A 10,421-nucleotide genomic window follows, 5' to 3' on the forward strand; every position below is an offset into this window, starting at 1 on the left:
GTAACCCTTGGGACATTTTTAAATAGGCCAGTTTTTATATTAAAATTTAATAAAACAATCAAAGAAACGTGTTTCATTTGTGTTTTTCCTTTGAAATTTACGTCTAAAATAGGCCTACAAAAAATTTATGGTTGCTAGGTTCCACCGAGATTTGAACTCGGATCGCTGGATTCAAAGTCCAGAGTGCTAACCATTACACCATGGAACCCTGTTTCAAAACTTCCTAAATTGATAGTTTGTTTATAAAATCGTGGATTACCTTCTATAATTCACTAAAATATAGTATTTTTACCCATTGAGTTGAGAAACTTCCCACTAGAGTGGCCTTTCATCCGCTAGGATATAGACCCAATTAAACTATATCACGCGCTTGAGGCGCCATCCCGGTGTAACTAAGGGAACGAAAAGAAAAGGCGGGAAATTGATTTCAAGGATACCGGCGGAAATTCAAGTTCGTTTTAAAAAACGCAATTCTATTTTCGCGAATTGACTGAAAAAATGGGTCGAAAATGTGTCGTAGCAAAGTGTAAAAACACTGGAAGAAACAAAAAAGTGTCTTGGCATAGGTATGCAGAGCATATTATGCAAAAAACTTTATTTGCGTTAAAATTAAAAATGTGATTATGCTTTAGGTTTCCTGAAAAAAATTCAATTCGTTTCCGAAAGTGGTTGAAGGCAATTGGGAAAATAGATTGGTGTCCACGGCAAAATGATGTTGTGTGTGGTGATCACTTCACGGACGAAGATTTTAGAGAAACTTCAAAAATTAGAACTCTGAAAGATACAGCGGTTCCTAATGTAAATTTACAACAATCAGTAGTGCTAAACATAACCAGCAATGAAAATCTGCGACATGGAATTGTATGAAACTATAAAATCTCTGTAATCAAAAACAATAACATAACATTTCATTTAATATATTTTAATCATAGAAAACGTACAGCAAAGCATTGTCGTATGAAAAACATTTAGAATCTACGGGTTGTGGTGAAAATGAAGATAAACAATGTGTGGAAGAATTAGTTCATTTTTCTATGGTAAATACTACATCAGAAAACATTTTTGAAGCAATGTTCCACATATTCAATGCCAAATGAATTTTCAGGATGAAGACATTGGAAGTAACGCTGTTGTTGAAGGCAATCTTTATGAACCTCACACCAGTGGCGACGTGGTAGCTGTCCAAATTACGGGAAATATTTGCATGGTGCCTATACAATTAAGGTATATTTGGAATCGTTTGGCATTGAGGGACACTAAATTCTTTGCTATGCGATTTTAAATTACCCCATACCCTCAATTCCAACTGAAACCTACTGGTCAGCGGTACCTCCATGTGGGCGAATATTACCTTAGTCTTAGATAGTGTCACCATGCAAGTACAGCCTTCATCAGAACAATCGTTTCTATATTAAAAACACTACTTGCGAATTAAGGTCGCTGAAGTTCATGCTGATGAAGTGCAAAAAAATGATGAAATGAGCAATTTGAAGAAAGTTGTGGAATTGGACCACGGGGTATGTGAAGATGTGATAAATTGTGCTTGATAAACTGTACTTACCACATAAAAATTTGAAGGCTTACAGTACAACTCCCAAGAAGGTCTTTGAAAAAATGCAAAAGGAAGCAAAAAAGAAGGTTTGAAATTAAGGTTACAAAACATCGGAGACTGAATATTGATATTAGGTTTCTTAAACCGATAGGATATAGAAATCTTAAGTCTGAAATCTAGGCTAAAGGAAAAGCAAAGGCTGTTACGCAAAGCAGGGAAAAAGATGTGGCACCAAACTAAGAAAATTGAGAATTTCAAAAACCTAATTACAACCTTGCGGAAGAAAAACCTCATGCAAGAAGAAAATGTTCAGTACATAGAGGAGACATTTTCACCAACAGCAAAGGAGCTTTTCAAACAGCTGAAAGAAATTGGCCTAAAAAACTCTAAGAAGTCCACATACAGCGCCACTCTTCGGGAGTTTGCCATTACTCTTCTGTTTTACAGCCCTAAAGCCTATCGATACCTGCGAAAAATTTTATGCTTGCCTAATCCCAGAACGATTAGAAAATGGGCTGCGAAGGTTGATGGAGATCCTGGATTTACAATGCAAAGCTTTCAGTTTCTCAAATCAGAAGTTGAAAAATCAAAGCATCCTCTCCTTGTTACATTGATGTTGGATGAAATGTCTATTAGAAAAGAAGTAAGATGGAATGGTAAATTCTTTGATGGTTATGTTGACTTGGGAACAAGTGTGGAACCGAACGGAGACAATAGTACCATTGCCACGTCCGCTTTGGTCTTCATGGTGGTCGGAATCAACAGTAGCTGGAAGCTTCCAATAGGATATTTTTTTGTGCATGGGACTCCAACTTGGCTCCTGGATAACCTGGTCAAAGAAGCTTTCCACCGATTACACGAAACTGGAGTGAAATGTGTCGCTCTTGTCTGCGATGGTCTTGCTTCTAATATAGCAATGGCTCAGCGACTCGGTGTTGTAATGACATCATCCGAAATAAAATCTGTGTTCCCTAATCCAGGTAAAACGCTTTTAATCTTGTTTCGATTATGCAAACCTGACGAAAGTTGTTGGCGGTTTTAAAAAAGCCAATGCAGACGAAGACGTTGCGTTCATATTAGATATATGTCATATGCTGAAACTTCTCAGAAATTTATGGGAATATTTCTTGGACCTCATTGATAAGCGAACTGGAGAAGTGAGTGGCTAACCTAAATTCTTTTCCAAAGTTTTCCATCTAAAGCAAGTTTATGTTTTAGAAAATATCATGGGCACTAGTTCAATTACTGGAACTTATCCAAGAGGAAGAAGGCCTAAGCCTAGCCAATAAACTTACACGTTTTCACGTTAAGTTCCAAACTCAAAAAATGAAAGTGAAACTTGCTGCCCAGACATTAAGTGCTTCAGTGGCTAACGCAATGAGATTGCTGAAAAAAATCGGTGTGGAAGATTTTAAAACATGTGATGGAACCGCGAAGTTTATTGAAATAGTAGATAGGTATTTTGCTAATACGGTTCCCATGATCTATTACTTAACTTTAAAACATATTGTGTTGGCAATCATTCCTACATTAGATCCTTTGATATTCTTAATTCGCGAAACCCATACGCGAAGGGCTACAAGTCTCCTATCAATGAACGAAACAAAAACATTTCAAGGGTTCGTTTACTTGACATGAAAGAACTCATGCTAAATTTAACAGATATAGACGGTAACTTGATTTGTGAAACCACGCGGAAAACGGGACCGCTCGGATTTGCAGTTGCAATTGACAGCATACTGCACTTAGTTGATAAATACGTGACAGCAGGCGGGCCACTCAAGTAGTTAAAACGCGACTATAGATAATAAAGATAATTTTCAGATAAAATTGGATAATTGCGTTCCATAGGTACCTACCTACATACAAATTGTCCCAAGATCACTTGGAACTTTTCTTTTGCACAATTAGAATGAAGGGTGGGTGGAATAACAACCCTACTGTAGCCCAGTTCAAGTCAGCATACAAGACATCTTTTATGGCAAAATTGGAATCAACTGGGACTGCAAATGTTTTAGCCTTGGATAATTCAGCTGTGCCAAACCTCTGCGAACATTCCACAAGCTTTCTAAGTCTACCTTCAATGCCTATTACAGAGACTGATGGACTGGCTATCAACGATGAGGATTTAGAAGACCATCTAAGCTTTTCCTTGAATGAATCCAATCTTTTGCGAGATTGCATTGTCCGCTATGTTGGTGGATTTGTGGTGAAAAAGCTTCGCAGGCTATTAAAATGCGAACAGTGCAAATTCGCCCTAGAAGAAAACGAGAACAACACCGATAGAAGTTTTCATGACTATAGCCTTACATCGAGAGAGTTAATACTTGTCCGTGACCATGGTGGATTGATCTACCCATCGCAATCTGTTGACAAAATTTGCGCACTCACTGAAAAATGCATTAGAAGCCTGAAAATTGATGAAAAGGGTTCCTCGTCCAAGAAAATCATTCTTAAAATTGTGAATCTTGTTAGACGTAGCCTTACATATGACGATATATTCCCAGAAATTAGTGATCACATGTTTGATCAAGAACTAGGATTTAATCATCACCTAAACTTCTTAGTCACAAAGATAATTGAAATCTACAGTGATATCAGGATGCGTAAAATCTCCAAAAACATCTCTGAAAACATAAGAAAAGAAGCTATTCGAAAGAAGTTGACTAAACTAATTCTATTCCAAGGGCAATAACATTCAAACTAGCCATTATTTACATTTTCTGATTTTATTATTTATTATTCATATAAGTTTTATTTACAAATACAGTAATATATTCATATTTCCCATTATATTAATCAAAATAAATTACCTTTATTTACTGACGAAGCGTCCACTTTTTTTCGTTTATTTATACATTTCTTATCTACGATTCTAGATGGCGACACCATCGCGTGATAAACTTGGTAGCTGTCCGTCCGTCCCTATGCTTAAAAAAGTGTCCCGCGTACTCCAATAGGCAGGTTAACGCAAAGGCCACTCTAGTGGGAAGTTTCTCAACTCAATGTTTTTACCCCTAATATCCTCCTAAAAACATAAAATATCACTCAGTAAAATTCTGTAAAATGCTATAGAATACCCAGAAAATTTAGTTTACAGGCGTGGAGGATTCCTACCATTAACACAAGGAGACCAAGCGTAATCGTCTGCAATTTTAAGCTCTAGGTTGCCTGGTCTCCTTGTGCAAATGGTATGAATCCTCCATGCGTGTAAACTATGTATTAAAATAGTGGCTCCGTGGCGCCATCTAGACTTGACAGCTAAGCCTAACCTCGAGGAAAAAAAATCAAAACAAATCTATTTAAAAATGGCGGCTTCCAGGAGACCCGAACACGCCGCACCTCCGGACATATTTTACAACGAAGATGAAGCTAAAAAATACTCTTCAAACTCTAGAATCATGGAAATTCAATCTCAAATGTCCGAAAGAGTACTGGAATTACTCGCTTTACCAGAAGACACACCTTGCTTACTATTAGACCTTGGTTGTGGTTCGGGCCTTAGCGGAAACGTGCTTGAAGAGAATGGACACTATTGGGTTGGAGTGGACATCAGTAAACCCATGCTGGACATCGCTTTAGAACGAGAAGTCGAAGGGGACGTTATGTTAGGGGATTTAGGCCAAGGTAGGTCACGAAATAGGCTAAATTAGATCAAATTTGATGTGAATTTCTTTCTCTCAAGGTGTTGGTTTCCGTGCTGGTTCATTTGACGGAGCTATCAGTGTATCAGCCTTACAATGGTTATGTAATGCGGATAAAAAGAGTCATAGCCCCCCTAAACGTCTATATAAATTCTTTTCAACCCTTTACGGATGTTTAAGCTTGGGTAGTAGAGCTGTTTTTCAATTTTACCCGGAAAGTAGCGCTCAAATTGAACTAATAACCCAACAAGCAATGAAAGCCGGATTTACCGGAGGTTTAGTAGTTGATTTCCCTAACAGTGCCAAAATGAAGAAAATGTTTCTGTGCCTTTTTACTGGAGGTCAACAAAAATTACCCAAAGGTTTAGGAACGGGGGAAACGGGAGCCGCAACTAATGATCAAATTGCTTATAATTCAAAACGGGAAAGGGTTAAGCAATTAAGGGGGAAAGCTCCTAAAAAATCAAGGAATTGGATAATGGATAAAAAAGAACGAAGGAGAAGAGAAGGAAAAACTGTTAGAGATGATACTAAATATACTGGAAGAAAACGTAGTGGAAGATTTTAATTTTATTAAAACATACATTAATGTATTATAAAATTAATTAATAAATTTGTAATTGCTTAAATAAAAATTATTTGTTTGAAATTATTTATAAAAGTTTCTTTTTAATTTTAAGTCTTTAGTCGTTTTGAAGGTTGTTTATTTTCTGTATCAACTGGGATATCTCTAATTCCAACACTCTGGAAAGATTATAATTATAATTTTAATCAAAGGCTAATTAACTTAATTAAATAACAATAAGGATCCTTTGAAATTTGAGAGAAAAAGGTGCTCTTAACTGTGGGACAACTTAGGTTGGGTGGGACGCCAAAAAAGGGGGGAGGAATAGGCGGACTTAATTGTGATTGGTTAAGAAGGGCTACAGATGAACCAATTACAGGGGAGGAATAGGCGGACTCTATTTTAATTGGTTAAGAAAGGCTACAGATGAACCAATTACAGGGGGGAATAGGCGGACTCTATTTTAATTGGTTAAGAAGGGCTACAGATGAACCAATTACAGGGGGGAATAGGCGGACTCTATTCTAATTGGTTAAGAAGGGCTACAGATGAACCAATTACAATTGAGTCCGACTATTCCTCCCCCCTTTTTTGGCGTCCCACCCAAGCTAAGTTGTTCCACAGTTAACTAACCTATTTCTATCAGATTAAACTCACTAAAATTTGAAAAGGAGCCACTGCTTCTTGATTAAAAGGACTTTTTTGTAGTAATGCTTTCCTAGTTTCATTATCCCAATATAAAATTAATTTGAGATTACAATTATGGGCGAAATTATCACCTAAAGATGGTACAAGAACTATTTGTTTTTCACCAAATTTTGTAGTCATTTGATTGGTCCAAACTACCTTGATTCATTAGAAAAAAATAGCTTAATTAACACGGGTTACTTTTGAATATATAATTAACTAAAACTTACAGCTAGATTTTTATGAGTTGCAAGTTTAATTAAAGACTTGGCTACATTATTAAGTATTTTTGTACGTTTATAGAATGTATCATCATAGCCATAACGGAAATGAAAAGCTATACTATCTATTATTATTAATTTAATCTATAATAATTAAGAAATTAGTTTAAACACTTTAAATGTTGTATAAACATACTTTATCATTTTTATCTATAATCTGTGGTAGTTGATTAACGATTGCTAAAAGTTCAACATAACTCTTACAGTTTATATATTGAATACCATTTAAAATTTTATCAACTGTAAAATCTATAAAGTAAGGCCTAATTATTGTTTAATTAAACATTGATTTAAAATAAAATACCTTTAAGTTCTAAAGTTTGATTAGAGTAATATAAATTACAATGTTCTACAGTGGCTGAAGCGATTTCTATAAGTCTTTGAGTGAAAAACGTTCTCTCTGTATCAATAAATATGGCTTCACCATCAATACCTCCCATTGTTATTGGAATTTGAACATCAATACATAATTGTAAACTAAATAAACATCGTAAAGAGGGTTACTAACAGTTTTGGAATTAAATTAGTTTAAGATAATACCATAATTGGGTCTTTCCTGTACCAGGGCACCCACAAATCTCAGTTATTTTACACAGTGGTATACCACCACCTAAGATCTGGTCTATTTTCTGACTGAACGTTATAACACTTTCACTACTTTGTTCTTTCTGAAGGCTTATGTTACCGGTTGTGCGTTTATTAAGGGGTGAAGGGGCGTTAATAATTGTATTTAAAACAGTATTTACATCATCCAAACTTAATCCAGTTTCTAATTTTAGGGAAAATTTGATGGGTAAATGATAAATCACGTCTAAGTCATAAGCTAAGCCTTGGCATATTTACCTTTTTGTAATTTCTCAGGCGTTACGTGTTTAAAATCTTTATCGAAACAAAATCCGGATTCGTGTAATTTGGATTTTATCGCGTATGGTAATTGGTAAGAATGTATACTTCGCATTAAATTGATTTTATTGCACTTAATTACTAATTTAAACAGGCGACAATACGAGATGCGAACTCAAACTCTGGCGCGAAACTTTTATCGTCTGCTTGATTCGAAGGTAAACAAGTTAAGCCTAACTTCTTTAGCTTATTTACAGCCCACTTTCTTTTCCCTTGAGTTTTGTCGTATACAAACTGGCGGCAAATTAAAATATGTGTAAAACAGTTGTTAAATGTATAAGTTTACAATAAGAGACTAATTGAAACAATTATAAGAATGTTTTCTCGTGATAAAGAGTTATTTTGAGCCTGATTGGTACATAAAAGGTTGAAAAACGCGGGAAAATAAAATCGATTTTGGTTACCACGGTTACGACCCATAAACAAAAAAGTACAACTTCGTTAAGCCTAATGATGTAAACACTACTACTTTAAAATAAAGTATTTTACGATAAAATTAATAAAATACAATATTAAATTGAACGGTAGAGATATTTGGGTATGTTAGAAAAACCGTTTACATTTGAAACTTATGAATAAATTAAAAGCAACCGCTATTGTGAGAAAACAATGCACTTTGTTATGAGAGAGACAAAACATTTCTCAGGGACTAGAAAGTGCTGCCCCAAGTGGTTATAATTTGAACTAAAGAAAAAAATTAGAACGTGAGATTTTTATTAGAACTAGTACTTTAAATTAAATTTAAATAAGTTTGAATAAACTGCAACCATAATTAAAACCGTTATATTTTAATTAAAAAATGTTGTGGTTTCGTGAGCGTAGTTCATTAATCCATTTTAATCAATCACATTAACAAAGGAGCCACCACAATTCTGGGCGTTCTTTTCTAACCTCTAAAATGTTGCCACACACATACACACTCTGTAATATACATTATTACTGTCTAAACAGCAATTTCTCTACCAAGTCCTGTCCTTGATTGCTTTGATCACGCAAAGGCTTAGCGAGAGAATAAAACGAACGCCAAATACTTTTCCATATAATATCATTCAACCTTTGTCACTTGTGTAAACATGATTTGTTAACCAAGAGGAGATAAAAATGCTAATTTGATTGTAATTGGGCTTTGATATAAAAATTAATTGCAAATTAAGAGGGGGCCAAGGCTTAACGATTATTGCTATTTTTATATCATATCATATTATATTATGCATGGTTTATTTACACAAGTATATCTCACGATATCTTTGGAAGCGATAAAGGCTGCTAATTTTAAATTAATGTTATTTAATTTAATATTAAGTTAATTAATTTACAATTAAAATTAGAGACATTTATGGCGGTACAACTTGAAATGGCGCTTTTGAATAAACAAAGGATTATTCATATTTTGAAAGCGACCAATCAGAAGCTAGATACCTTGGCGTATTTAACAGCTGATAGGTCTGAGGTGACCAATGAAATGTCTGATTTTACAAAGTAAGATATATTCTCTTTGAGGCTTGGAAAGCTTAGTTTATTAATGGAAACTAAGCGACTTAAAGGGTATATATTAAATAGGGAATATATGGAAATATCAAATGACTCGATTAATAATATTAACCCCAATCAAAGTTTAATTAATATGAAGAAATACTTGATTAAGTGTTTAAAAAATGAAGTTACATTTTCTTTTAATTACCAATATCATAGTGGTAATCTAAGAGGTAACTAACTGCATTAATTAAGTCTTAATTAACAAAAGATTAATTTAATCTATTTCTCATATAGATTTTTGCGAATGTTTTAAAGAAATGGAGTACTTGACCCAAAAGCGTTTAGACGATTCCCTTAATGACGTCATCAGAGGTCAAATGTCCCACACTGAATTAGAATTAGATGCCATTCTTCAAGACCAATCAAATCTAATTAATGAACTCGAATCACAATTAAATGAAATCGAAAATGAACGAAATCTTAAGGTGATGTTTATGAATGAATAATAATTAAAATTTAAATAATTTAATTATCCCTACTACTAATTAACAGAGTGAAGATAATTTTAAACTAATTACATTTTACGAAAATCAAATTTCCGAAATTCAATTTGAGGCCCAAAACCGTTACGAAAAAATAAAGTAAATATTAATTTAATTATTTTTAAAAATTAATTATAATTAATTTAAATTAACTTAAATTAATTAGGGAGGAATGTTACGAAACAATATCGGTAATGAACTTAAAATTCAGTGAAGAAATGAGGGAAATAAGTTCAGAAATTCAAAAAATCGAAGCTGAACTTGAAAACCTTGAAATAATTCACGATCTTAGGGAAACACAATTAAAATCCGTAAGTTTATTTAATTATTTTAATTAAAATCAACCACTTATGATGAGGAGTATCAAACCCCGGTCACTCTCAACTTGTTACCCACGTAACATCACTTATTTAAATGATTTAAACGTACCATCAATTTTGTCAAGACAATTTACAAAAGGTTTCAATTTAAATATACATATAAAGTAAACACACCACGTGTCCCTGCATATTAAAATTGGCGGGAAAAAGGTGAATATGGCGGGAAAAGTTAAAAATGCGAGTTGAATATTAAATAAGGTTACAACAAAGGGTGGGGTGTAATTTCTTAAAGAGTTTATTGTGTACCTTTTTAAGTTAAGGAATAATTAAATATATTTAAATATAAAAATATTTAAATATAAATACTTAAGAGGGGAAGCCACAACATAGGGGCGGAGATCCCATGTATATTTCCGTAGCCCCTGTAAAAAGGGTTTTCCCCCTAAACACC

The 10,421-nt window shown here is 34.1% G+C and overlaps 2 protein-coding genes, 2 long non-coding RNA genes and 1 other non-coding gene across 7 annotated transcripts; 2 read left to right on the top strand and 3 right to left on the bottom strand.

The window, feature by feature from the left end:
- Nucleotides 1-136: 136 nt before the first annotated feature.
- On the bottom strand, nt 137-208 carry TRNAQ-UUG (transfer RNA glutamine (anticodon UUG)). Its single transcript has one exon. It is a non-coding gene; the product is annotated as a tRNA-Gln (tRNA).
- Nucleotides 209-655: 447 nt separating this feature from the next.
- Nucleotides 656-1,098, top strand: LOC149615522 (uncharacterized). The gene is made up of 2 exons (XR_016375747.1): nt 656-861; nt 933-1,098. It is a non-coding gene; the product is annotated as an uncharacterized LOC149615522 (long non-coding RNA).
- On the bottom strand, nt 907-1,759 carry LOC149615523 (uncharacterized). 2 transcript variants are annotated; one of them, XR_016375746.1, is made up of 2 exons: nt 1,562-1,759; nt 907-1,406 (listed from the first exon to the last, which is right to left on the bottom strand). It is a non-coding gene; the product is annotated as an uncharacterized LOC149615523 (long non-coding RNA). The 2 variants fall into 2 exon arrangements; XR_016375745.1 differs by having other exon boundaries at nt 907-1,452.
- Nucleotides 1,760-4,839: 3,080 nt separating this feature from the next.
- On the top strand, nt 4,840-5,848 carry LOC149615524 (18S rRNA (guanine-N(7))-methyltransferase). The gene is made up of 2 exons (XM_089857668.1): nt 4,840-5,179; nt 5,238-5,848. Exons 1-2 carry the CDS (start codon nt 4,861-4,863, stop codon nt 5,762-5,764), a joined length of 846 nt encoding a protein of 281 aa, XP_089713794.1. The 5' UTR covers nt 4,840-4,860; the 3' UTR covers nt 5,765-5,848.
- Nucleotides 5,749-7,764, bottom strand: LOC149615525 (DNA repair protein RAD51 homolog 3-like). 2 transcript variants are annotated; one of them, XM_089857667.1, is made up of 8 exons: nt 7,573-7,764; nt 7,270-7,498; nt 7,034-7,206; nt 6,866-6,978; nt 6,679-6,813; nt 6,541-6,607; nt 6,419-6,479; nt 5,749-5,940 (listed from the first exon to the last, which is right to left on the bottom strand). In XM_089857667.1, coding segments are annotated over exons 1-8 (894 nt in total). In that variant the 5' UTR covers nt 7,688-7,764; the 3' UTR covers nt 5,749-5,939. The 2 variants fall into 2 exon arrangements, with proteins under 2 accessions (XP_089713793.1, XP_089713792.1); XM_089857666.1 differs by having other exon boundaries at nt 6,419-6,607.
- Between the last annotated feature and the right edge of the window lie 2,657 nt (nt 7,765-10,421).

The sequence above is a fragment of the Phalangium opilio genome, unplaced genomic scaffold (genome assembly GCF_054372755.1).
Source record: "Phalangium opilio isolate 3A_F unplaced genomic scaffold, DU_Popi_V2 ptg000217l_1, whole genome shotgun sequence".
Lineage (NCBI taxonomy): Eukaryota > Metazoa > Arthropoda > Arachnida > Opiliones > Phalangiidae > Phalangium > Phalangium opilio.